The sequence below is a fragment of the Mus caroli genome, chromosome 17 (genome assembly GCF_900094665.2).
Source record: "Mus caroli chromosome 17, CAROLI_EIJ_v1.1, whole genome shotgun sequence".
NCBI lineage: Eukaryota > Metazoa > Chordata > Mammalia > Rodentia > Muridae > Mus > Mus caroli.
The window spans coordinates 23,602,643-23,629,387 of record NC_034586.1 but is presented as its reverse complement, the minus strand read 5'-3'; the positions used below and the strand labels follow the sequence as shown (position 1 = coordinate 23,629,387).

The following is a 26,745-nucleotide window of genomic DNA, read 5'->3' as shown; positions in this document are numbered from 1 at the left end:
GTAGTGTGGTCAGGGCTTAGAGTGAGAGCGAGCCTGTCACAGGAAAGGCCCTAGAAGGTCCCCCCCTTCTCAACAGATCCTCCTGCCTGTGTCAATCATTGTTTGGTTGTTTTAGGTGGGATGGTGGTTGTTGTTGTGTTGTTGTTGTTGTTATGTTTTGAGATAGGGTCTCTCCGTGTGTCTCTGTCTGGCTTAGAACTCAATATGTAGCCTAAGCTGACCTCAAACTCACACAGATTTACCCGCCTCTGAGGGCTGCATTAAAAGTGTGTGCCACCATGCCTAGCTGTTCCAGTTTTTGACCTCGGGCTGGCTGGCTGGCTGGCTCTGCAGGTAAAGGTGCTTCCACTAGCCACCAAGCTGGAGTGCCAGATTGAACCCACAGGACTCACACAGTGGGAGGAGAGATCTCCTCCTGTTACTGAAACGACAAGACAGTTAAAATGCTAGTATTAATAGAAAACCTTAATACCCCTCCTCTATAGAACCTGCAGGTTACACAACCACAGCAGTGTGCCTGAGCCTGGGGTTTCTCTGTTGCCATTTGTGTTCCTGACTGCAGAGCGACTCTGGGACTCTGAGTGTCAGCTACTGTTTCTTCCTGCTGTCCCTGCAGCCTGTGGATCTGGTGGCACATCCCCATTCCATCACTGCTGTGGGTCCCTTTCTTCTAATGCTCTCTTGATAGAGAAGCTGTGTTGTCAGCTGTGTCGGCCTTTCAGGGGGTCATCTGTTGCCTGGAACTTGCTGTGAGTCGTCAGTCAGGGCTGTCTGAGTACTGACCCTCCCACCGCTGTGCTTGGACGATAAGGGTGTGGCCAGCATGTGGTTCCTGTATTTATACTCCTTCAGCTGGGAGCTTATTACATCTTGATCCACACTCATAAAGCAGAAAGAGAGGAAGGAGGGAGCGTGCCAATGCCCCCCCCCCCACACACACACACACGGATCATAGAGCAAGTGCACTGGGAATTAGTGTTTTCCACCCAGCCCGTGACACACTTCCTCCAGCAAGGCCACACTCCCAATGCTGCTCCCGTGCTTCCAGCAGCTGGGAACCAGGGATGCAGATAATGAGCCCATGGGAGTGGTGCTCATTCAAGTACTATATTAATATAGTACTATATTAATTGTCTCAGAGGCTTACTGCCTCCATCTGCTAATTTCAGTTTAGTCCTGGAAGCTTAGCCTCAGTAAAATCTACTCTAGGCCTAGATGTTTTCAGCCTCTGAGACTTACTGCTGAATAAACTCACCCTTTCTCTCATTCTTTCTGAACTTTGACTGGCTGCATTCAACTCAGCTGTTCTGACCCAAAGCAACTCTACAGACTGACAATTCAAGCTGGCTTTTTTCAGCTTCTCACTGAATCGCTCTGTTTGGTCTCATACTAACTTTGGTAATCTGTTCTAATCTTCTGGCTCCTTCCCATTCTCTAGCTCATCTGTCTTTTCCTGTGTCTAGCTTGTTCTCTCTCTGCACCATCTCTGCATAACTGTCCCAGTAAAACTGCCTCCTCTCTGTACTGTTCGATCTTATGTAGCCTCTCTCTCCTCTCTGTTTTCGTGAGATTTGGGCATATCCTATTTTGTCAAATCTTTCTCTAAATCATCACTTTGTCTGCCACACAATGAGACACCACTTTCAAACACAGGTGCTTTCTTCTACAAAGTGACTTTATCTTCATTGTTTGGGAGGAAGGGTGTGTACTAAGGGCTGGGCCATACCACAACAGATAGGTTATTTTTCAGTAAATAACACAGTCAGGGTTTATGGTGTGATCAGATATCCTGCATCAGTAGTAGATTTTCCTTTTTGACAGTGAGAGGGATATTGATACAAAAGCTTATTTATTTAGCCCAGGCTGGCCTTTAACTCACCAAGTAGCTAAGGATGGCAGTGAACTCCTGATCCTCCCATGGGTGTATGTCACCACATCAGGATGGTCTTTTTGGAAGTAAGGGCACTAAGTGAGCTGAAGACAGGATTCAGTGTGTTTGGTACATCATAGTCTTATGTAGCGGTTTTATTCCTTACACTATTGGCACCAGAAACCATAGACCCTGCTTGTTCAGCACTGTGGTCTTCATCCCTGCAGCTCCTGAAGCTACTAATGTGTTTCTCTGTCTCTGTGGGAACTCTTCCTGGAATGTCAAGGTATATAAACTATTACTAAACTACCTTAACCATAGCAGAAACAGAGTCTGGAGTACCTGCCGCCGAGTGAACAGATAGATGTACTTGGTCATTGGTACCGGCATGATGGTGGTGATTCCCCGCTTGACTAGAGAAGAGCATGAGTCACGTGCGGATTGATCTCAGGAGTGCAGTAACCACCTTCCAGCAACTCAGTCTCTGAATCTGTGAGGTGAACCACTACCCTCACAGGATTTGAGAGAATTAGAGAAGGTGGTGACCCTCTAAGTACCCACTAAGGGAATGCCAATTTTAGGTCTTTTGTGATTAAAACAGGTCTGACCCTGGCTGCATAGTGCAGGAACCCCACTTCAATTGTTGGTTCATCTGTTTGGACCCTTCTTAGTAAAGTGGACTCCTTAAGGGTTCAGTTTTCTATTTGCCACAGCTGCTCAAGTGTGGAAGTCCAAAGATGACCATGGGTGTCAGCTCTTGCCCTCCACCTAGTTTGAAATGGTGCCTTTGTCCTCTCTGTGGGCATCAGTCTGTCTGTCCTTTCAGTGGGTATCAGCCTGTCTGCCCTCACTGTGGGCAGTCTGTCCTCACTATGCATCAGTCTAACTGGCTTCTGAGGAGGCCATGAGTTTCTTCTTGGCTCGGGGATTTAAAAGAAGTCCTTATGAGGCACAGCCTCACTCAGTGAGCGCCATCCCAGTTGCTGCTTGAGGAGTCTCTGACTGAGCTCTCATTGAGTTATTTCCTTGTTTGGCGTCATGGTGGGATTCTGTCAAGGAGAGTCAAAGGTCCAGGACACAGAGCAGCAAGGGCGTCGACTGCAGCTTCACTCTAGTCTTATTTCAGACTAGAAAGGTCTTTCCCCAAGTAAATCTGTTTGAAGTTCTTATTGTTGTGTAAACATTAGTGACAGTTGTATTGTTACTGTAAATGTTGGCTTCTGAAGGCCATGGGGGCTGTTACTCTTAGGCATGCATCTGTGGTGATGAAAAGCGTTTCTGCCCTACCAGGTAACAGTGAGATTCTGTGTCCTCGGTGTGGGGAGGCTGGAGATAAGAACTGTGCAGTTAGGAGTGAGCTATGAGATGTGTGCAATGCGGTGGTTCATGGTGCCTTGTGCTTGAGTGTTCACCGACATCTGTATTGGGCTCTGATGCCCTCTCCTGATGCAGAGAAGCACTCACATTCATAAAAATAAATAAATGTTAAAAAAGAAATGCTTCCTTCTTCATACTTGAGCTGCAGGGGGACTGGGATCAGCAGTGTTACAGCTCTAGCTTCCCTATGGGGACACTGAGGAACACTGATGGACTCCACAGATGTGCAGAGGTCACCAGAGCTGGAGACGGCCCTCTCACTGTGCCTCCTTAACACAGCCTTCTTGACTGCAGTGCAAGCAGAAATGCAGAACAACACTACATTGTGAAGGAACTAAGATTATCAACCAGACGTCCCAAAGAAACACTAACACTAGACCAGAAAAGTGGCTGGGTGAGTGGGAGATGGATACACACACACACACACACACACACACACACACACACAGTTTCTCTGTGTAGCCTTGGCTATCTAGGAACTCATTCTATAGACCAGACTGGTCTCGAACTCAGATCTCAGATAATTTACCTGTCTCTGCCTCCTAAGAGCTGAGATTAAACGCATGCGCTACCATTGCCTGTTATGTGTGAGACTGAGTCATTGTACAGTTGGGATTGTAGGCATATATCACCATGCCTGGCTCAGACTGAGGAATTTTTAAAGTAGGCATACTGTGAGTATGAAGAGACATAAAGAGCATGCACAGTGACATATGAGCAATGTGAGCAGAAAGGTGGGGGCTCAGGATAAGGGAGAGGACAGTGGGCTGAGGAGGTAATCTCTGAGCCAGAGGCTTTTCATCCAGGTCCATCGCAGAACCGTACGTAACGCAGAGAGGAAAGAGAACAAGGGCTGACGGCGTCAGCAGCAGTAAAGGCCTCTTGCTGCTCTTCCCGAGGATTCTAATTCAGTTCCCGGCACTCATCAGCAGCTCTGTTAGGTCAGGTCCAGGGGATCTGATAGCTTCTCCTTGTCTAAAGTCACAAACACATGTGTACACATACACTCAGTTACATAAGCAGAAAGGAACTGTGTGCCAGCCACCCAAGGTAAAACACTGGTATGTGTTACTGGGAGAAGAAAGAAGCAATCAGTAAAGGCTGGGCACTTCCCCAGTTGGTGTCAGAAACCAAACAAAGACAGAGGGAGCATGGGCAGCATCAAACACAGTAGACACACAACACAGGCACACACACTCCCACAAGAGCTGCATCTCTCAGACACTAAGTTCACTGACAGACTCGGAGAGACAACAGCATCACAGGCCTTTGAATTTCATTTTATCCTCTTGATTTCCATCATATGTCCTAAACAGGCTAAATAGCAATAGACAGTTGTCCAGAAATTATCTGGAAAAGAGTATGAAACAAGGTGATGAGACAGCCTTCACAGGCTGTGCAAGATACCCTGGCAAAGAATGAAGATAGCCAGACGCGCAGAAAGGAGCTCTCTAAGGACAGGCTGATAAAGCATTGTCATTTCTACCTCCAGTCTCTGGAACCATGAGGTGGCAGAGTGTGAGTCTGCACAGGGACTTGGTATCAGCGCACATACGAACATGCAGCACTAAATGAGGAGTATAGGCTGTGGCTGAGGGTGATGTTGGGCCTCACCACCTGACAGTTAACAGACAGTACAGTGCTGTGACCAGAAAGGAAATGTCTGTACTTTCTCTTATTTTGTGATGAACCTGAACCTGCTCTAAAAAATGAGCTGTGCTTAACAGATTATGAAGAGAGTTGTTGCATATTATGAAATAGTAGCCATGCAGGTAGAAGGAGTAGAAGGGCTTACCTGGCCAAGCACCATCTGGCTGGCTGGCTGGCTTTTCAAGACAGGGGTTTTCTGTGTAGTCTGGCTGTTCTGGAGCTTGTTCTGTAGACCAGGCTGGCCTCAAGGTCCTTGACTGCCTGCCTCTTGCCTCTGCTGGGATTTAAGGGATGTTCAACCATGCCTATCTCCCAAGTATCCATCATTAACAGAGTTTAAGAGAGTTGACAGGGAGACACTGCTTCATTTTTAGACTGAAACTAGTTTGATTGAGCTGTGTCAAGTGCATTTTGGGGTTTTGGTGTGTCAAGACTGTGAGATAAATTAGAGAATATGTTTGTTCTCCCTGGCAGGGAGGAGAGCCACAGCCAGGGTGTACAGCTTCGGTGCATCTGGCCAGTAGCGCATCTTAGTCCTTCACTGCAGATGGCAGTGGGCGAGCAAGGGGTAGGGGGTACCTTTTTACAAGAACCAGATGGCCATGGAGAGCCCCGACCCACAGCACGCTAGTGCTGAGCTAAGCCCCAGGTCTCTGCTCACCACTGAGCTGGAGAAAATGTTTGCTTTAGTTTGTACCCCATAATGGACCTGTGTGAAGCCAGTGAGGTGAAAAAAAGGCAGGAGCATATCAAAGGACGGCCTGTGCCTGAAGAGAGAATATGGAGAGGAGGGGTACTGCCTTGCTTGGTGTGTTGGTCCTTTCTTGCCTTAGTCAAGCTAGGATTGTGCCATGAATTGAGAACAGCTTCCTTGAAGCCTGAAACAAATAGGTTCTCTTGGAAGATGGGAGGAGCAGGCAGAGCCAGCATTATGTCCTGACAGTCACCAGGGAGCTAAAGCCTCACCATGGACAGCTGCTGGCCACCCTGTGCCGTTTACTACATGATGTCCACCCAGCGTTAGGTCTGAGAGAGTGGGGCTAAGGTAACGGCTTGTGGGCAAGCCTGGGATACAGATGGAGAGCCCTGTTTCAAAACACCAAACCAGAGCTGGACAGTGGTGGCACACGCCTTTAGTTCCAGCACTCCGGAGGCTGAGGCAAGTGGATTTCTGAGTTCAAGGCCAGCCTGGTCTACAGAGTGAGTTCCAGGACAGCCAGGACTACACAGAGAAAACCCTGTCTTGAGAAAACAAAACAAAACCACCAAGCCAAATCAAATAAAAAGCCAAAACAACAGCAACAAAACCCAAAATCCCATGAGATAAAAAGCATCAGAAGAAGACACTCTCCCTTTCAGAAGGGCGTGTTGGATGCATTGTCTGGAATCCTTTGCAAGCAAGGTTGTCTCTTCATCATATCTTTAGTCATTGCTGTATACGTCTGGTCTCATGTCTATTGAGTTATCTGCTGCTGTAATACTTACTGTTCATAATTATTCCAGCTTTAGCCGCAGGACACTTGCAGGTTGACTCTTGAGCCTTGTCACATGTCTCTGTCTCTCTTCTTGAAGGGCAGCTTTTCTGATGCTCAGGTTTGTCTTATATTTCCCATGCTCCAGCCCTAGAGCTGGCCTCTGCTGGGAGCTTTTGTGCTTTTTTATTTAGAGACCAAACTCCAGGAGCTGGAGAGATGGCTCAGCAGCTAAGAGCATTGACTATCCTTGCAGAGGACCTGGGTTCAGTTCCCAGAACCCACATGGCAGCCCACAACCGTCTGTAACTCCAGTTCCAGGGGATCAAACACCCTCACACAGACACACATGTAAGCAAAACATCAATGCACATGAAATAAAAACAAATCATTTTCTAAAAAAAAAAACCTGGACACTCACTATGTTCGCGCTGCTGGGTTGATATTCCTGGAGATCCTTTTAGCGTGTCGCTGGTCTCCAGCCAGTCTCTGCTTGTCTCTGCTTCTTCATTTGCAAGTGTCGAGCTAGTGCGTTCTGTTCTGATGTCTCTACTTTAGTGAGGTGCTGCAGGCTCCCTTTGGGAGTTCTGTCCTACTTTTTCATGCTGTCCCTCAGCAGCAACACAGGACTCCCATCTGCCGCTCAGATCACAAGCACAGCAGCTTTCAGAGGAACCACACCATCTTCTGCAGAAAGAGGCTGGCAGCTTGGGAATGTTGCTCTGGGTTTGATGGACAGACTGCAGGCACTTGCTTTAAACATTGTGTGTGTGATCTACGATGTCGTTCGTTGCCTTTCTGTTTTAAAGTAGTTCATTCACGTTTGTCTGTGCAGGACAAACTCACTTTGAATTGAGAGGTTCAGATGCTGTCCCCGGACAGTGAGATTGTTCCACAAACCCATTGTACTGTCCACGGTGGGCGTCGGACTCTTTCCATCAGGCATCTAATAGGACACTCTTTGACAGATTCTTGGCAGGCTCAGCTAGTAGCGAAGGCAGAGGTGGCACAGGTATGAGGAACAGTGGTCAGAACTGCTGGTGGTCTCTCTAAAGACAGCCTTGTTTCCCTTCTTGAACTGAGTGCACTGTACTTAGCTATACGTAGAATAAACTTTAAGCCAGTCAGGTAGAAAACAGGAAATAGGAATATAACTGAACTGTAAGATGGGACACACGAGGTCCAGGTAAAAAGCCAGCTTATGCCTCAAATTCTAGCCCTGGTGGGTGGAGGCAGAAGGGTCCTGAAGTGTGCTTTCCAGCCAGTCTAGCCAGTCGGTGAATGAGCTCCAGGTTCAGGGAGAGACACTGACTCCAGAGATGAGAGTGATAAAGGGAAGGTACCAGGCATCGCTCTCAGGCTCCATGCTTGCTTCCACAGGCTATGTGGAACATGTTCACTTCAACCAGACAGCAAAGGCAGCGACTCCCCAGGGCCTGCCAATAGCTTGTTCCTGAGGCCCACATCACTGTTTCCCTAGATTAGCTGGTGTGTGGTCCAAGTCTGGTCACTTGATAAAGTGGCATACCATCCATGGTGTCTTAACCCAGTGCTCCACCTCTCTGGGACACTAAGGGAGAAGAATTGCCCTGGGTTTGAGCCCAGGCAGGGACACATAGTGAGACCCGCATCTCATATGGAAGTAGCTGGTGTGAGGATGTAATTTGTTGTTTTGATGTTTTGAGATGGGGGTCTCTCTGTACAGCCCTGGCTGTCCTGGACCTCATTGTGTAGACCAAGCTGGCCTCAAACTCCCAGAAATCTTTAGCAGACACAGAATTAGAAGCAACTGACACTGTATTTGTGTGTCTGGAATACTGTGAGCTACAGTCTTGCTTTGATGGCTGTCGCTTCTTTTTCTCAGAGGAAAAGAATTGCTAGTTCCAGGCATGAGCAGCAGGTGTCGCTGCAGCTCTGCTTGCTTTGCTGCACAGCTCCTAGACTGACCAGTTCTCAGGACAGCTCCCAGAGCACTGAGTGTGTATGGAGGTGCTGCACTGTGAGGCGTACTGTCCTCATGGCCGCGGGGCAACACTGAGGACGGGCCTCACTCCCCCTCTAGAGTCTGCATTGCTGAGCCTTGGCATGGGTCATCTTCCATACCCTGCATCAAAGGACACAGTTCCTTTACTTTCTGTTTGTGCCCTACCTTTGACAACAAAGACATCAGAGATGAGGTTATCACCAGGTATTGATCTGTTTAGGGATATGGTTTCACTGTGCAGTTCTGGCTGGACTGTGACTAAGGACGTCCACCATGTGCCCAGCCAGTCCCACAGAACCCACATATCACAGAGGTCTACAGCCCTTGTTCCAGGGAATCCAACACCCTCTTCTGGCCTCTGGGAGCACTGCACGCCTATGGTGCACAGACAGGCACAAAGGCAAACACTCATCAAACACACAAAATAAGTAAATCTTAAAAAAAAAAATATATATATATATATATATACATACATACATACATACATACATACATACACACACACTTAATGGTACTATGTAGTCAGGTCTCCCTCTGACACATAAGGACAGAGCTCATGAAGCCCAGGTTAGCTTAGGAAGCCTGGCTCTTCTGCCCTCAGTGTACCTACAGGAAAGCACGGTACTCCTTATGTTTGCTTAGCTTGCGTTCTTCGTGCATCCTTATTATTTATAATGCGTTTTGCTGCGCTTCTCTTTGTGAACAGTAGATGGTCATTTTAAATTACCTCCCAAGTGGGACAAGGCTAACTAAGTATGTTGTAATTCTAAAGTATGCATTTTTAGCTTTAAGAACTCTGCCTTACCAGAGTGATCAGGATTAAGCACATGCACAGAGAGCAGCTCGCTGTGAACTGGAGCGCTCCGGTTCCGCGTGCTCGCTGGGAGTGACTTGCAGATATGGCCATCAGCTGGGAAGGAAGCCCTCTCTGCAGCCTCGTGGGTCCCACCACAGACGTGGGCCAGAGCTTGGCATTACTGAAGGCAGAGAAGCGTGTGCTGGGCACTCAGAGCGCTGCCTGTGGAGCGTGGCCTCTCAGGTATAGGTAGTGTTTGGGTTTTTGGTGGTGACGGCCTGGGCCAAGGGTGGGCCTGGCATTGACTCAGCTGCCTTTTTGTTTCAGATGTCATCTGGGTGATTCTCAGTGTGGAGGTGGGTGGACTTTTAGGAGTAACGCAGCAGCTGTCATCTTTTGAAACGGAATTCAACACACAGCCACATCGCAAGGTAGAAGGAAACTTCAACCCGTTTGCCTCTCCCCAAAAGAACCGACAATCAGATGAAAACAACCTAACAGACCCTGGGGGTTCCGAGTTCGACTCGATCAGCAAAAATACATGGGCTCCTGTTCCTGAGCAAAGCGAGCAAGATCAGGATAGACTGTCACAGAGCTCTGTAAATCTGTCCCCCAGCAGTCCCGCAAACAACTTATCAGTAGTGACTTACAGTAAGGTAGGTGCCCTCGGAGGAGGGGCAGGTGGTGGGCCCTGGGATTCCTGACACTTCTTCGTGGCAAACCTACAATGCTAGACCACCACTGCCCAGAGCAGCTGTGGCTCCTTAACTGCTCAGCACTCCTGCCCATAGCGTCACCATGAGTCAGCCGTCTTTCTTCCCCGTGTGAGTGCCCTGTGGCTGCTGCTTCATCCCCATGTGTAATTCACTTCTGTCTCTGTTCTGACTTGGGTGTTGAAATCCGAGGCTATTTACCGTTAGTATTTTTAAAACTGTCAAAATATCATGAGCAGTGCCTTCGGGGCAGGAGTGTGCTGAGCTTCGTCATTGCAGTGCGTTATGCAGCGGGCTTCTGCTGCGCCTTCTCGCTCTGGGCAGGTTTATCCTGAGTAAAGTGTCCAGCTCCTTTATTCTATCCTAAGGTTGTTGTCCGTGACTGTACTCTGTCACAGTGTCACAGTGTTGAGTTCAGTTTGCTTTCCCTCATGGCTTCCTCTCCCGCACCTTGGAGCGGCTCAGAGTGATATTTTGACTTTGCACATGTGGGAGATAAATAAGGAACTGACTGCCATTCAGTATTCTGGCTCTCGAGAGGCTGCGCTGTGTGTGTGAATTGCTAGTTTCTGTGCTAGCCAGCTCAGTGATTCCCACTCACTATTCAGGTAAAGATGGCTCCCGGTTACTGGTTGGGCCTGAGCCCACAGCTAGGGTTGCTGTCAAGCTCAGCCCTGAGTGCACACTCCTCCCGTGTACAGAACTGTCTCAGGTCCACCTGTGCTTCAAGCTAACTCCCAGCCTTGGAAGGTAGACTGAGCTGTGTGCTGGAAGTCAGGGTAGTCTACTCACCGTGTTTTGTGGACAGTCTCATAGGAGCTAGCTTTATTCACTTGAGAGGATTCACAATGATTTCTGTGTGCTGAGGTGGTCATTGTGTCAGGTGGGCCAGGCAGTGACTTGGCCTGCGTTAAGGAAAGGCTCCACTTTCTCTGGTTTTGAGGAAGGATCCTCCGTCCTGTGCCTCTCAGGTAGTAGGCTTACAGGCTTGATTTCTCAGCACAGCTGGCCAGGACTCCACATCTTCATATTCACACAAGTTTTCTCTTGTTCTGAGACAAGGTCTCATAGCCGAGATTGGCCGCAGATGTGCTGTGTAGCTGAGGATAGTGGCCTTGAACTTGTTTTCCTGTGTCCATAGACACAGACAAGCCCCACACCTCATTCTCCACTGTGTTGGAGATGGACCATGGCCTTATGCAAACTAGGCAAGCACCCTACCAACCAAGCTACATCCTAAACCCAGAGTATTGTCTTTAAAGCTCTCTTTGTTGCCCATACAGCAAGTAGAACAGCCAGCCTTGACCAAGCAAAGCCCCATTCAGTAGAAAGTCAACGCAGCTAAGGTCAGTGGAAGGGGAAGGTTGGCAGAAGCAGCTCACCTACTCGATTGTTTGCAGAACAGGGCGCCACTTTACTCATCTGGGCCTTGTACTGAGCCTGACAGCCGTCTCAGGGAGTTCTGGCTAAGGAGCTGATGTCAGTTCTAGCTGTGACCATCTTCTTCTTCAGGGATTGAGGCTTCTAACCAGTTGCAATGGTTATTTACATGTTTACAACAGAGGCAAAGGGCTGAGCCTCCTGCCAGCCTAAGGCCCTGCTCAGCCCTGCTGCTAGTGCTAGACAGTGAGTGGGAGGAAGGCCACTTACTTCACATGCTTAACTGACTAGCTTATACTCTCACTGCCCACCCCACCCCCATTTAAAAGTAACTTTTCAGTGCTGGAGAGGACCCAGCGCCCACATGGCAGCTTACAATCAACTGTAACTACAGTTCAGGGGATCCACCACCTCTGACCTCCACAGGCGCCAGGCATGCAGAGCAAACATCCATACACATAAGTTTGGTTGATTAATTGCTTGCTTGTTCTTCCATTCATCCATCCATTCATTCATTTGTTGTTTTTTTGAAGCAGGGTTTTTCTGTATAGCTGTGGCTGTCCTGAAGAACTGACTCTGCCTCTCACTCCAGTGCTAGGAGCGCCAACACACCTGCTCTACACATACACTTTTAACTCATTTTAAATACAAATAAAAGCAGCTTCTGAGCTAATGAGGTGATCAGAGAGTGGAGGTGCTGAGAAAGCCAATACTCAAGTGTGCACCAGGAAAGTGCACGTTGTCCTCACTTGCACGTGTGTGCTGTGCCATCCCCGCACTATACACATTCCAGATGATATTCAGGAAGGCTTGGGCAGACTGGATTAATAATGTGAAACTTTATCTTTTTTTTTTTTTTTAAGATTTTTATTTATTGTTATACATAAGTACACTGTAGCTGTCTTCAGATGCACTAGAAGAGGGTGTCAGATCTCATTATGGATGGTTGTGAGCCATCATGTGGTTGCTGGGATTTGAACTCAGGACCTTTTGGAAGAGCAGTCAGTGCTCTTACCCGCCAAGCCATCTTGCCAAACCCGTGAAACTTTATCTTAAAGAGACATTGGGACAAGCGTCGTTGTTTTTAATCCAAGCAAAATCTTACTCAGAAAACAGTATGAAACATCTGGCTATGTTTTCTGTGTCCATCGAGATGTGTTGACTTCCTCCTTTGGAATGGCACAGGCAGTGGTCAGTGAGTAATGGCCACATTGCTGTAAGTAGAGCAGTTCACTGTCCACTCAACCAGAGGGTTAGAGTGCCTATCCCTGCCCACACTGACCATGCAGCAGGAAGATTAGCTGCTCGAAGAGCAGTTCAGAGTCAAGTTTGACTCAGAATTTCAGTTGTGTCATTTATAGCAGGGAAGCTGTAGGAGTGGAAAAGAACAGAGGTAAGGAAAGGGATTCGCAGAGGTCGCCTGAGCTTAGAAGTGGCTGAGACAGTGATACAGGGGAGTGACAGTGATGCAGGGAGCTGTGAGTGATGGGTCGTGTTGGCTGCTTCCCGCGTGCTTCTCTGAAGAGGAGTGGACGACACAGTCACAGATGGCTTTGGCGGTACTGGAACTACCTCCGAGTACTGCCACATGCCTCTAACCCCAGCACTCAGGAGGCGAGACAGAACAGTCGGGGCTCCACAGAGAGACCATTCTGTCTCGAAAAACAAACAAACAAGCAAAAAGACAAATATTGGTCTAGAGGGATTAAAGAGAGGGCTCAGCGTCCAGAGCACTGGCTGTTCTTCCAGAGAACCAGGTTCAGTTCTCAGCACCTATGTGGCAGCTCACAACCGTCCTTAACTTCAGTTCCAGAAAATCTCTACCAGCACTGCATGCACATGCAAGATACCCATACAGACAAAAACAAATAAATTGAATATGTATAGATATATGCATACGTGTATATGAAACTGCAATGGCTACAAGTAGAGATCTGTCTAATAGTGAGCCTGAAAGGCATGTGTGTGGGTGGCTCAGTGGTTAAGGTACTTGTTGCTGAGCCTGACCCACGTGATGAAACGATAGAACCAACTTTCACATTGTTCTCTGACCTCCACGTATGCACTATGTTATTTTTTTTTTAAAGATTTATTTATTATATGTAAGTACACTGTAGCTGTCTTCAGACACTCCAGAATAGGGCGCCAGGTCTCGTTGCGGATGGTTGTGAGCCACCATGTGGTTGCTGGGATTTGAACTCTGGACCTTTGGAGGAGCAGTCGGGTGCTCTTACCCACTGAGCCATCTCACCAGCCCTGTTATTTTTTAAAGAGACATTAAAGGCATAGGTGAGAGGGATCAAGAGATAATTCAGTGGTTAAAAACCATTTGCTGTTCTTAACAGAGGACCCACATCAGGCAGCTCACAGCCACCTGTAATTCCAAGGGATCCAGCATCCTACTCTGCCTCCTAGGACACCTGCACACATGTACATTATACTCAGGCACACATACAGTCAGTTAATTAGGAAAGCATAGGTGATCCTAAACAGCTGTAGTTGGCTTGAGAACACGGGTAGTTGGTTCTTGAAGTAGACATGCTTAAAGTTGTGAATTGTGTCCTTGGCCGAGTGAGGAGAGCTACTTTTGAATTGTTCCTAAATACCCAGGCATACTTTGCCTGTAGATGAGGAAACCAAAGTTCTGAGGGGCTGCGCGCCTTGATGAGTGTCACAGCAGGAAACAGGTAGCATACTGCAGGTGTGGGTGCCCTATGGCTGAGTGGTCTCTGCCCCCTCTGGGTTGCTGTGCTTGCTTCCCTAGGCCCTCTCATTGGCTGAATGAACTGTGTTGAGGACCAGCAAGGACTGAGGTGACTGGGTGCAGGTGCCATCAGGGCAGGAGGGAGGCAGCATTGAGGTGTGCTGAGACATTGTGGTATGGAGCTGCCTGTGGTGTCTCCTTAGACAGCAGCATTCCACTTGCTGAAGGTTTAGAGAGTGTTCTCTTCACATTTGAACTCTGAGGGCAAACAAGCCAAGTGCTGTTTATAATAGAAGGGACTGCAGAGTGTGGAGGGCATGTGCTTCACCTGCTGCTGTCCTCAGTGGGGGGAGGGCTGGGGGGCTGGGAGGGGCTGTGTCGGATGGGCTGCTGTGAGCATCAGCAGTTGGCAAGAGATTGGAATCACCTAGGCTGGTAGGCCAGAGAAGAACAAGATGCTCTTGGAAGCCCATCTCCATGCGAGGTCTCTGGAGATGGAGTCTGGCTAATGGGAGCTGTACAGACAGGTGTGTGGAAAGAGTGAGTAGACCTACTGAAGTCAAAAAGGTGGTCTTGTGACCCACATCTCTGTGTGCTTTCTGAGACCTTCCAGAACAGTAAGACAAGTGATTCAGGACAGGTGGGAATAAGTGTGAGGCTGTGGGGCAGCAGGTGCTGTCTGTCTTCCTGTCTGCAGCAAAGAGCCTTTTACATACACCAGGCAAGCTAAACCCCAGGGCAAGTGCGGCCGTTTTGTCTCAGCTCTGGGAAGAAGCAGGCTGCTGTTTGTTGTGTGCTTCCACCTTAAACTGGATCACAGCCGGATCCATCCTCTTAGTACTTCTGCCAAGCCCTGGCTCAGAAGGAGAACATGTGATCATCTCTGCTGCCTTCTGCTAGCTCCTCCCTCCACTCTGCAATAGCCACAGCCAAGTGCCATCTGCCTTTCATGCCCACAATCCCACCTCTACCCTGTATTTTTAGGAATACAAATGTGTGTGTACCAGAGAGAGGGAGTGTGTGTGTGTGTGCGCGCGCATTTTTTAAAATGCAAACATGCACATGTGTATATGCGCACTTGTGTACCATAGTGCTAGTCTGAAAGGTCAGAGGTCAGCCTTGCAAAGTTGGTTCTGTCTTAATCATTTGGGCCCAATAAATGAGCCTGCAGTTGGGAGGCCTGGCAGTAAGCAGTCTTACCTGATGAGCCTTTTGGTGTACCCTGAGGCTAGCTAAAGCATAAAAACGTTAATCTCGGTCGGTGTGACCCGCACTGTGCTCCTGCTGTCTGCACTGCTGAGGCTGAGCCAGTCTTTTACTCTGTGAGTACAGCGGTACAGCAGCCACGACTCAAATCTTCTTATTTGTTTTTGAAGCAGCCACAGATTTAACATACTAGCCTGGAATAGTGATGTACACTTTTAATCCCAGCTCTCTGGAGGCAGAAGCAAGAAGATCTCTGTGAGTTGGAGACCAACCTGATTTTAAACACACACACACACATATATATATATATATATATATATATATATATANTGTGAGTTGGAGACCAACCTGATTTTAAACACACACACACACATATATATATATATATATATATATATATATATATAGAGAGAGAGAGAGAGAGAGAGAGAGAGAGAGAGAGAGAGAGTAAATGTTCAAGGACAGCCAGAGATAGGGAGAGAGACCCTATATCAAAAAGGAAGTTTAGCATAGTAATAAGGAGCAGTCAGGGGAGGGCCAGTTGAAGTAGGCCCAGCGTGTGACAGTTTACCAGAGACAGTTAGTGTCACTAGCTGGCTAATGATTTCATAAAAGGGCCCCTCTGCAGCTCTCCTGGGTAGTCTTAGTAACCAAGGAGTTCTAGGGATTTATGACTGCCCTGTTCAGGCTTCTCAGCATTTTAGAGGAGGAGCCAGGCAGGTACAGAAGCAGCTGTCTTCCGTCCCCCAGTTGTCCTGCAGAGGGTGCAGTCTCTGTAGTCACAGAAGCAGCTGTCCTCCGTTCCCTGATTGTCCTGCAGAGGGTGCAGTCTCTGGCTCCACTTTTTCCTGAGCATGCTCTATAGAGTGGGGACAGTCTCAGTGGCCGGTCTGCTAATTTTGGCAGGCTCTGTTCTACAGAGGCTGTGTAGGATGTTAGGCTCAGAGACAGCCAGTTCGAGCCCCGAGGTAGAGATGTGCCTGGTGGGTTCAAGGAGTGAGAACAAGGTGGGGGTGCTGCAGGGGAGGCGGGGCTGAGTACAGTGTGAAGTCAGGGCAGAAATCAGGTGGCAGAGCTTTAGGGACGTTGTGAAGGACGCCATGGTCACTCTGCCCTGTATAGAGCACAGAGAGCAGTGAAGCAGAGAGGCCTCCTCAGCAAGAGCGCACAACGGATGTGGGGTGTGAGGAGAAAAGACTACAGAGTGGTTAGAAGGGTGGGGTCAGGAGCCGTGCGTGTGTTCCATAGAGGGAAGAGCAGCCTCACCCTAGATAGGAAGGTTAAGAGAGGAGGATAGGATAGGATCAGAGCTGTACGTCTGAGTGTTACGTCGCACAAATGGCGTCTAACCTTGTAACACGAGTTGTCATTCTCTAGCTGATGGCTGACTGGAAGCTGTTGGTGTGTGTAAGAAAGTCCAGAGCCTAAGCTGTGCTCTCGAGCACACCTAGAGCATCGTTGCTGCAGTTTGCATATGGTGCATAGACTTCAACTCGGGCGAAAACTCATAGGTAGAAATTGCAAACCAGTCAGCCAAGCAAGCAAGCAAACCAAAAGGAAGGATGGAAAGAAAAAAAGGAGGGGGGGCGGCCAGGCATCATGGTTGCAGATCTTTAATCTCAGCAGAGGTAGATGGATCTCTGAACTGGAGGCCAGCCTGGTCTAGCCAACGCTGCAGAGTTAGACCCTTTCCCTACCCCCACCCACAAAGAAAAACCTTTAAGAAGAAAGACAAAGGTTTGTTATGTAGCTCACACCTCCAATTCTGAGGAGGCAGAAGCAGGGAGACAGCCTGAGATATGCAGCACGTTCCAGACCAGGGAGGCCACGCAGACAGACCCTGTCACCTACAACAGAAACCCATCTAAAGCCACACAGGCCTAGAAGCTGAGTCAGGACAAGAGTTTGGGTGACAACCACCAACAACCCAAAATCCAAGGGAGACAGCCAAGGCCCTGGGTTAGAGATGTCTGCGAGCCACCATGGGCGGGCTTGGAATCAAACTTCAGTCCTTCTCAGCACCCCCACCCCATCCCCGCTCTAGGACTTCCATAGTTACAGAGAATAATACAGTAGTCACCAGTGCCTGCCACCTTTCCACAGCACTTAGTAGTTCGTGGCGAGAACCTAGTTAGAGTCGGGTGTTTCTACCATGTTTTGATGAATGGTATTGGCTGTCCTATGCAGACGGTCTGTATGTACATTTGTGTCAGGTGTGGAGGGAGACTCCTCACCCACCTGTAGCAGTTGAGAACCCATGACCAAGGAGGAAGAAGCAAGAGGGAGGAGCATGAGCCCCGCCCACCCTTGCTCTGGCAGCCCGGCACATTCTGTACAGAAATCATTTGTCAGGCAGGGGCTCTGGGTTTGATGCAGTGCGATGACTGCATCTCCTGAAGGCTCAGAAGAACTAGGAAAGGCCTCTCCACTGTGCTGGTGTTTGCATTGGCATGGACTGTATGTGCACTTCAAAATAATTTAAGCAAACAGCATGGACCTAGAAAATGTCTTTTGTTAGGTATCATTGCTGATTGACTGAAGCTGAGAAGTATGTCCAGGAACTCTCCTTTGTACCTCAGCAGTTTCAAAGCCATCAAGCTCCTCTGTGTTTGTTTTGGGGCTCTGGGCATTGTTTCAGATTGCTGACACTGGTCAGGCTTGTAGCATAAGACAGCTGTGTTCTCAGGATTGCCAGCTCTTGTCACACTGGTCATGTCACAACTATATCTCCCTCTTCCTCTCCCCTCTGCATTGATTTCTGCTGGGGTTCTAAGGTAGGGTCTCTGGACAGCATTTCACCACTCAGTAGTACCCAGGCTTCTCTGGCGACTCCAACAGAGCTGTTCAACGTGTGAGAAGCCATGCTTATACAGGAGTGGAAGAGTAGCCTCCCTCCCGGCAGAGCCCTGAGGGACTGGGCCTTTTTGCTGGTAGTGGGTTCCTAAGGACCAGTCACAACTGTCTGCTCTGTACAGAGGCGGCTTCATGGTGTGTGGTCAGTCATGCGACTCCTCTGCACGGCCTCTGCTGATCCCTGTCACCAGTGTGCCTCGCCATGACAGGGACATAAGCCAGAGAAGAGAAATAGAATATGGAGAAATTGGATTTTTTTCAGCTTTTCTCTTTGCTTTCAAAAAAAAAATGTATTGTGCTACAATCAATTTTTAAAATGTTCATATAATTTTTAACTGTGTGTGTATGTGTGTGGGGGTGCCCAGTGCCCTCACAGGGCCTCTGGAGTGTAAGTGTTAGTCAGAGGCAGCCAGGAGCTGAGCTCTGGCCCTGGGAAAGCAGCCGGCATCCAAACTGCTGAGCCACCTCTCCAGCCCCTCTTCCTTTTGAGATTTTAAAAAAATTTTAACATTGCTTTTGTGTGTGTGAATGTGGGTGTACATGCCACAGCTCATGTGAAAGTCGGGGTGACTTGTCTACAGGCTTAATGGTAAAGTGCGGGGCCCATTGAACAGTTTTCAGTCTCTGTTGTTGCAGGTAACCCATGTTAGCCCAATTCTTGTGTTTCAGCCTCCTGAACACTGGGGTAGACTGCCGTTTGTGCCCCCAGTCGGCTTCTTTTGATGGATGATGGGAGGTGGTTTGAGACAGGGTCTTAACTGCATAGCTGTGGTTGGCCTGGCACAAGCAGAAGTCTTCCTGCTTACACCTCTGCCTCCCAAGTGCTGGGATTGAAGACGTATGCCACCGTGCCTGGCTGATTTCCTTCTTTTTTAAAGATCTCCTTGCCCTAGGAGAGGCCAGAGAGAACCCTGTCCCCAGCATCTCATCTGGGTTCTAGCACACTGACTTAGAGGAGGTTCTGAGGACCGTAACTCAGCCAAGATCCTTCTCCTGCTTACAGAACTCCAGTTAGTGCTTTGGCTTGGTTCTGTTTGGTTCGGTGGCATGAGGCAGGTTCTAGTGGAAGACTGCTTTGTACAGGCTACATAAGCCCTCTAGCGACTGAGCCTACTGTCTGGCCCTCAGACGCTATCGAAGCTACAGTTGGATTGGCTCCTCGAGGCAGGTTTCTTAGTTGGCTCAGGGAAAGGTTGAAGGCTGGCAACACTTGTTGAGTATGGGTACCTGGGATGGGGAGGGGAGAGAAGTTAGGTGTGTGGATGCTGAGGAGGGTGGACAGAAGCGAGTGGCTGACAGGATGGATAGGCTGGGACAGTGCACAGACAGGAGTGGTTTAGACCATCTGGGGGACTGCCACAGAGATTAGAATAGAATGGTTTTACAAGGCACTCAACCTTTAAGTAGTTTGACAGAATCAGAAGGCTATGACTCCCGTTTACCCTGATATGGTCCTCATGCCTGAAGTAGGTGTCCTCACTCACCTTTGGCAGCACAGAAATAAATATGTCTTTAACTTTAGAGTATTTTTCCAGGAAAGTGGCACACCTGACACACCATCAACCAGCAGATGGGGGGATGAGTTTGACTATTTTGATTTTGCTGATTGGTCCATTTCCGGTTAGTGAAAGCCTTGGATCCCATCACGTTGGTCGGTCTCCAGCCCTAGATGGCCAGTCCCTCCAGCAGGGCTGCAGCACTTGATACGTGTAGTCCAGTGTCAAGACATCACTTCCTGCAAAACCTTGTACTTATCTGTGTTTGCATTGGGCAAGCAAAGCTAGGAAGAGGATGAGCAGGCCTCAGAGTGTTTGCTGTCATGGGGAGGGGGGGGGGGCGGTTTCCCTGCATGCAGCAAATCGTCCTCTTTATTAGCCTGTGTGAACCTTTTTATTTATTTAAACCAAGTCACAAAAGTGAAATAAAGACAGGTATATGAAAGTTTCCATGGTGTGGTTTGTCTAAGCAAGTTTTCAAGTAGAGGGGAAAAGATTAACCCAAATGGTCTCTGGGAAATGTCCTTTTTGAAGAAATTTCAGCTTCTTTTTGGCACCTTCCCCCAAGATAATAGATAAGAACTCAGTCCCCAGCAGAGCAAGTCCCTTCCTTCATTTTTAGCACAATATGGACGGATTGGTGGAATGGTCCGTGCTCAGAGGCAGCTGGTTGTCAAGCGGGGACTTAGGAGAGAAAGGAGACGTAACTGAGGCAAAGCTGGTTCTTAGCGATTTGCTTGCTCGTTTGACTATGTTGCAGTGAAGTTAATGTGGGTGTTTGCTTCTTTGATGACTGTTAAAGTTCAAACATTTTAAATCTAGAAATACAAAATATGAAAATTTCAAATATCAATAGGATTCTTCAAGTGGAAAACTCTATACTAAGAACCTCTGTTTCATATAAAAATGGTCAAAGAGTAAGCTATATACGAGATATTAATAAACTGTTTAGTCTTGGGTCCCATCCCTTGGCCAGCTTATTAAGTATGTGCAGATATTCCAAAAGCTGGGGGAACAATCCCAAACACCTCCAACAGAAGTGTTTCATATTCAGACAGTCAGTGTGCACCCCTCTTTGGGGAGGCTTATGCTGGCACCGCAGTTTAGGACTCGTGTATTAACAGGCCCTCCCTCGAAGAAGCTCATGGACTAGCCATGCCTCTCGCTGCTGCACAGGGTTAGCATCGTGAGGACCGGTTCAGGCAGTTGTTGGTGTTGGGTTTGCTTTGCAGACTGTGTAAGAAGTCCAGATCTTTTCTCCACAAGTACTAAGGCTTGACCCTGGGCAGCACCTGCTGGGCATGTTACCACCGAGCCCTGCCCACATCTTCAGCACACAAGGGCTAGGTTTTAAATTGTTCTTGAGGAAGGTAAGGATAGGTTTATGTGAACTTCCATTCATACATAACAGAAAGGCAGCCCGCTTGTGGCTTGCAGTAGTTAATGCTGAACTTCAGACCATTCAGGACCTGACCCAGCTGCCCTGACTGTTCGCCTGGCTCAAAGCAGAGTGATCTCTCAGGGGCAAACAGCAGACATCTGTTGACTGTATGTGGAGCTTGTGTTCATGTAGGCTGGCTGGAGGGCCTCACTGCCTGCACACTGGCTGCTGGGCTGACTGTAAGCTTGACAGCCACTGCAGGCCTGGGGTGGGCTCCTCCTCTGGCAGAGGTGCTAGGACAGTTCTTTACTAGATTGGTGTCCTCACATCATGTTTGGCATGGCTAATGGGACTGATAAAGGAGGGTGCCTCTCTACCATGCTGATGAGTTGATTTCTGTGTGGGTCAGAATTGAATTCGGAGCTCTCTGGTACCGTCTGGGGCTACATCCCTCCATCTGCTTCCCTTACCGCAGCGTGCTGCTACAGAAGATAGGGAGAGTCGGTGCTAGGGAGGCGGTTCAGTGGGTAAAGTGGGTGCCACAGGAGCATGAGGAGCTGAGCGGGGTGCAGCACTCTGTCCCCGAGTCCAGTGCAGGGGAGGTGGAGACACCTGGACCTTAGGGCTCCATGGTTGGTCTGGCTAGATTGAGGTTCAGAGCGACCGTCTCCACATCCATGCAGGTGCATGCAAAGCCGTCACGCAAAGCCATCACTCGACTGTTCCACTGGCTTGTAGGACTGTGGCAGAGTCTGAAATGTGGATGGGCCGTGTGTGTGTCCTGCCTGCTGGCTTTCCCATGCCTCAATTGTGCCACACAGGACACCCAGCATGCTGATGTTGGAACCTTCAGCAGTCTCTCCTCTACAGCAGGTACCATGTTGCCTGTATCCTGTGGTCCTTATGACACACAGGATTCTGCATATGGGACCTCTAGGCCATGAGGTGGTTTCCAAACAGATGGCTCTCTCCTCCCTCCTTTTCTTGAAGTGACAGCAGTTACATTGTCCCTGAATCACCTTTGCACAGTTAGACATCAGCTCTTTAGCTATGCTGCTCTTGATTTGAAAGACAATCACATGGGCTTTGTCTTTCCAGAAGACCTAGAACCTCAGTTACAAGAGAATCACAGATAACCACAAGCTAAGCGAGTAAGACACACTGGTAGGTCTGAGGGTCCAACATCAGGCGTCATTCTGAGAGCACACATCCGTGTCCCTGTCCCTGCCCAGGGCATGCATCTCATCATGACTGTTAATTGGGGAATAGGAGAGGTCAGCTGTTTGGAAGTCACATACACTCTTTTTTTTTTTTTTTGGTTTTTCGAGACAGGGTTTCTCTGTATAGCCCTGGCTGTCCTGGAACTCACTGTGTAGACCAGGCTGGCCTCGAACTCAGAAATCCGCCTGCCTCTGCCTCCCAAGTGCTGGGATTAAAGGTCACATACACTCTTATGTAAGCATTCACAGACAAGCCACAGGCCTGGGGATGCAGCAGTCACAGTGGGGGCGGGGCTGGGTGGGTCCATCTGCAAACAAACCCAGCTTGCTCTGTAGTTTTCTTCCTGCTCAGACCTCTGAGCATCGTGCTATGTCTGGAGAGACTCTAAGTTCCCCTGCAGGTCGTTCTGATGAGTTCTGCTGCTGGGAAGTGCTGATTCAGGGCAGCTTGCCTTCAGCTGCGGTGTTCTGACTGCTGGTGCATGAGAGCCTCCAAGGGCTGCTGCGCCTATGGCATCCTGTCACCCTAAACATCAACTTCTTGGCTCCCTAGAACAGGTTAACTCCCATTATGGGATGGAGCATCATTTGTCTCTAGATCTCAGACTATAGAGCATGTTGATGCTTTTGCAGCACCTGGTGGAGAGTTGACTCCCTCCTTCCCCTCTCCCTCCTTGCCTCCCTCCCAGTTCTCCTTCTCTGTTGGCTACACACATGCACGCACACACACAGAGACACACACACCACTGAGCAGCTAGAGACATACTAGTACTTCTCATCCTTAGTAGCTTTGCTATCCGATGGCATTTTCCTTGACATTCTGGCTTTCAGCGTCCTGAGCCAGGCACTGTATGTTATACAGCTACCTGGAAAATGGGTAGCTATGTGGAGGAATCAGTGTGTTGTGTGTGAGGGAAGTGTGTGTTGTCCGTCCATCTGGGTTGTGTGGTGAGCATGCAGAGTGAGGATCTTACCTTTGCCTCCCAGTGCTGGGATTAAAGGTGTGCACCATCACTGCCCTGTGGAGCTTCGCTGTTAGTATCGGGCAGACGGGATGATTCTTCAGCACCTAGCAAGGAGGATAGGGAGAGCCTTTCGGATGGGGCTGGCCAAGGACGCGGGGTTCAGAGCACTTGGTGCTCCTGCCAAGGCTGTAGGTTGCTTCTGAGCACTTACCTGTAGCCTAAGCTCCAAGGGACCCAACACCTGCTCCTGGCCTCCATGGGCCTGCATGCATGTGTGTACATTAACTCACATATGCACATATATGTAATAATGTCAGTCTTTAAAAGAATCCCAGTCTACACCAGGTTACATAGTGAGACCCTGTCTTAAGCAAGACAAAAAAGTTCAAGGAAAGGAAGCATCTCGTGATGTGAAATGTGGCGGGAGGGACAGTGCTGCCCTCAGATGTGCTCCTGTCCCTCCTAGCAGCTGCCCCCTTGCTGGCCTCAGTCTGGGAAAGTGGCAGCCCCGAGGCCAGGCAGGCACTTGCCACCTTACTCTCAGGATGCAAGTGAGGATTAAGGACAGTGTGGGGCAGGTCCTGGTACCGTGTGTGCTGCTTTTACATGTATTCATTTTGTGTGTGCCACAGCCTGCATGTTAGAGTCAGAGGACAACTTGTAGGGTCAGTTCTCCTTCCACCATGTGGATTCCGGAAACTTAGCTCAGGGCCGCAGGCAGCTTCCTCCACTGCATCTGCCATGTTGCAGTGGAAAGCAGAGCCGTGAGAGCTCAATGTCAGGCTACGTGAAAGGTTTGCAGCCCAGCCTGAAGAAAGTGGGCACCGGTGAACTGCATGTCACAAGGCAGGCAGTATCTCTGCCACTTGCTGTGGGGTTCAGTGGGAAACTGAACAGCAGCTGTTCCCATCCTGGTCCTGGGTCTGATGAGATGCTCAGGCCTGGGGCAATGACCCTTGTGCCTCTGCCTGGGGCTGGCTTTGCTTGTCAGGGAGCACTGGGAGACTCCATCACTGACTGTCTTCACTCTCTTCCAGGGGCTCCACGGGCCTTACCCCTTCGGCCAGTCTTAAACGGGTGTCAGCAAGAAGAAAAACTAACAAAAGACAGAAGGCCTGACTTTGGGGGGAGAGGGCAAGGGGTTCCTCTGGATTGCAGACCACATCGCACGGACCCCTGGCTCAGACCCCCACCTACCCCCCAATCACAGAAGAAGAGGAAGAAAGAGACTAGTTTTGAGTGAACTCAGTATGCATGTGTGAATGCTGAACCGCAGGAGTGGTGTTGAGGCGACCGAGAAGATCCACGCAGCCATCTTGGGTTTTGGTGATGACGTCAGTCTAATGAGTTGTTAGGTCACTTGGGAAGGGGAAGAAATTTAAATGGGGGAAAATAAGCCATCTTTTTAAACAAAAATTATTTTACCTACAGAGAGGTTGTAGTTTTGAGCACATGTTAGTTCCTCCCTCTTCCCGATGTTCATCTTCTAAGTAAGGGACAGCATGCTATAGGACAGACCTGCTCTGGAAGCCTGTCATAGTAAGGCTAGCGTGGCACGTTTGGGGACTCTGCCAGTCGGAGTTGCTGGGCACATGCTGTGTATCACCGACTGGCCCTGTTTGTTCTCAGTGGCATCTGCCAATGAGATATCACCTTCCTCCTCTTCTTTAATCTCTTGTTAAGTTACCCCTTTGATATTGGTGTCTGTCAGCGTTGGGGCTTCTTAGTATCAGGACCTCTCTGAGGTAAGGACTTTCCTGTGTGGCCACAGAAGCCTGGGGGCATTCAGTTGCAGAGGTGTCCTCTGTCACATGTGTAACAGCTGGAACACAGTGGCCGTCCTCCCTCGGCCACTCGGTGTGTGCGTGCACACACCGGGCTGTATGGCGTCAGCAGGTGTGAGCTGTCCCCTGCTTCTCTTGTCACACAGTGCCCCTTCCCCATGTGTCCTGTGGCTCCAGCCATTACAGAGTGAAGGTGCAACCCCAGGTGGGAGCCCCACTAGTGACCACTCCCTGAGAGGCCGCAATCAGGTGGGAATGAAAAGGCCTCCTCCAGCGGGGCAGGCTGCTCAGTGTGGGTGGCAGGTTGTAGCCCAGCTGGAGGACAGGCCTTTGCTCCTTGGGCAGGTGCCCACCGGTGTCCCATGGACTCCACTCGGGTTGAAATGTGGATCTCTCCATGGGACTCTTTAACCAGGCTAGAACAGCTGTCTGCCAAAGATACAAGAATATGCAAAGTCCCTCCTCCTAACCCTCCTTCCCTCTAAGTCGGTGGCTTGAGAGCCGGGGATGTGGATTTAGTATGATTACAGGGTCCCCTGCTTGCCTCCAGCCTCCGTGTGCTCCAGGGTTGTGAGCAGAGCAGGAAGGTCAGGTGAGAGTGGCTTAAGAGTCCTCCAGCGCGGGTGCGCGGGTGCGTGGGTGCGTGGTACGGGTCTGCTCTGCCTGCTTCTGTCTCTGTCTGGGTGTTTGAGTTCCAAAAAGTGTGTGGTGTTTGTTCCTCCTCATCCTCTTCTGAGACTGTTGATTTTAAACACTTGATTGTGAACGAAGAGCTTCTATGAAAACCCTCACCTTTCCATGTCCCAAAAACCAACACAAGTCCCTGGGCCAGGTGGAGAAGATGGTGGAGCCCCGTGAGAGGGGGCTTCTGTGTGACCCTTACTTCCTCTGCACACTGGGACCCTTGAGCCAAGGGCAGTCCCTACCAGGTGCCCAAGCCGCAAGTCTCAGGGGGCTTTTGTCTGAGGACCTTCTTGGGGCCAGTCTCTGAGGACACTGCCACCCTAGAGCACATGCATGCCCAGCCATTCTTCCTGCTTCTGGCCTCGGAGCTGCTTGTCTCCAGATGCCCTCCTGAAACCATGAGAAGCTTCAGCCTTGCCTCACTGGCTTCCCCATCTGACCCCACCAGGTACCACACTGTCACCCAGTGTCCTTGCTCTCCTCTTGTGCCCCTTTCTGCTTGTAGCAGCCTCACTTGGCAAATGTAACGGCTCAGGTACCCTGGCTTCCTTCCCAGAAACAAGCCTTGCCTGTGCATCCTGGAGAGTTAGGTCCTTCAGAAGGCCAGAGCGGGCAAGCCTTGACCCGTTCTGCAGCCCTTAGAGCCTTCACACGTGAGCACTGGGCCATCTTTGCAGAACCCCCATCTGGCAACACATGCCAAGTTTCAGGAAGATTGGGGGGAGGGGGGTACAGGCTTGAGAAGAATCTGGGTGTGTGGGTGTGTGTGCACATGTGCATGTGGGTGTGTGTGTACATGTGTGTGTGTGCACATGTGGGTGTGTACATGGGGTGTGGGTATGTGTGCACATGGGGGTGTATGGGTGTGCATGTGGGTGTGTGCGGGTATGAGTGCACATGGGGGTGTGGGTGTGTGCATGGGGGTTGTATGTGTGTGTGGGGGTGTGCACGTGGGCATGCCTGTTTCTTTTTTGCCAGGGAGACAACTGAATTTGGGGCATTTTTCTACAAACGCAGCCTCCTCTCCCCCTGTATGGACTGGCTATTAACCATAAGCCAGGTGCTTTCACCAAGATGGCTGGTGGCCAAGGTGGGCAGTAGGCATGAGCGTAAAGACCCCCAGATTTAGCCTGAGCTTCCAGTAGGAAAGGACAAGAGAGTAGTCAGGCTTACAGGTGCAGACTGAGTGTCTCTCCGCCTGCCCTCTTAC

The 26,745-nt window shown here is 49.5% G+C and overlaps 1 protein-coding gene across 3 annotated transcripts in view; it reads left to right on the top strand.

Annotated features, from left to right (window-relative positions):
• Positions 1-26,322, top strand: part of Ilrun (inflammation and lipid regulator with UBA-like and NBR1-like domains) — a 67,371-nt gene extending 41,049 nt beyond the window's left edge. The window contains exons 4-5 of one of the 3 annotated variants that reach the window (XM_021149097.2): positions 9,477-9,805; positions 24,105-26,322. In XM_021149097.2, coding sequence (XP_021004756.1) covers positions 9,477-9,805; positions 24,105-24,140 — 365 coding nt within the window. In that variant the 3' untranslated portion in view covers positions 24,141-26,322. The remainder of the gene's footprint in view (positions 1-9,476; positions 9,806-24,104) is intronic. The other 2 variants (XM_021149099.2, XM_021149098.2) reach the window with 2 other exon arrangements.
• The last annotated feature ends 423 nt before the right edge of the window (positions 26,323-26,745 follow it).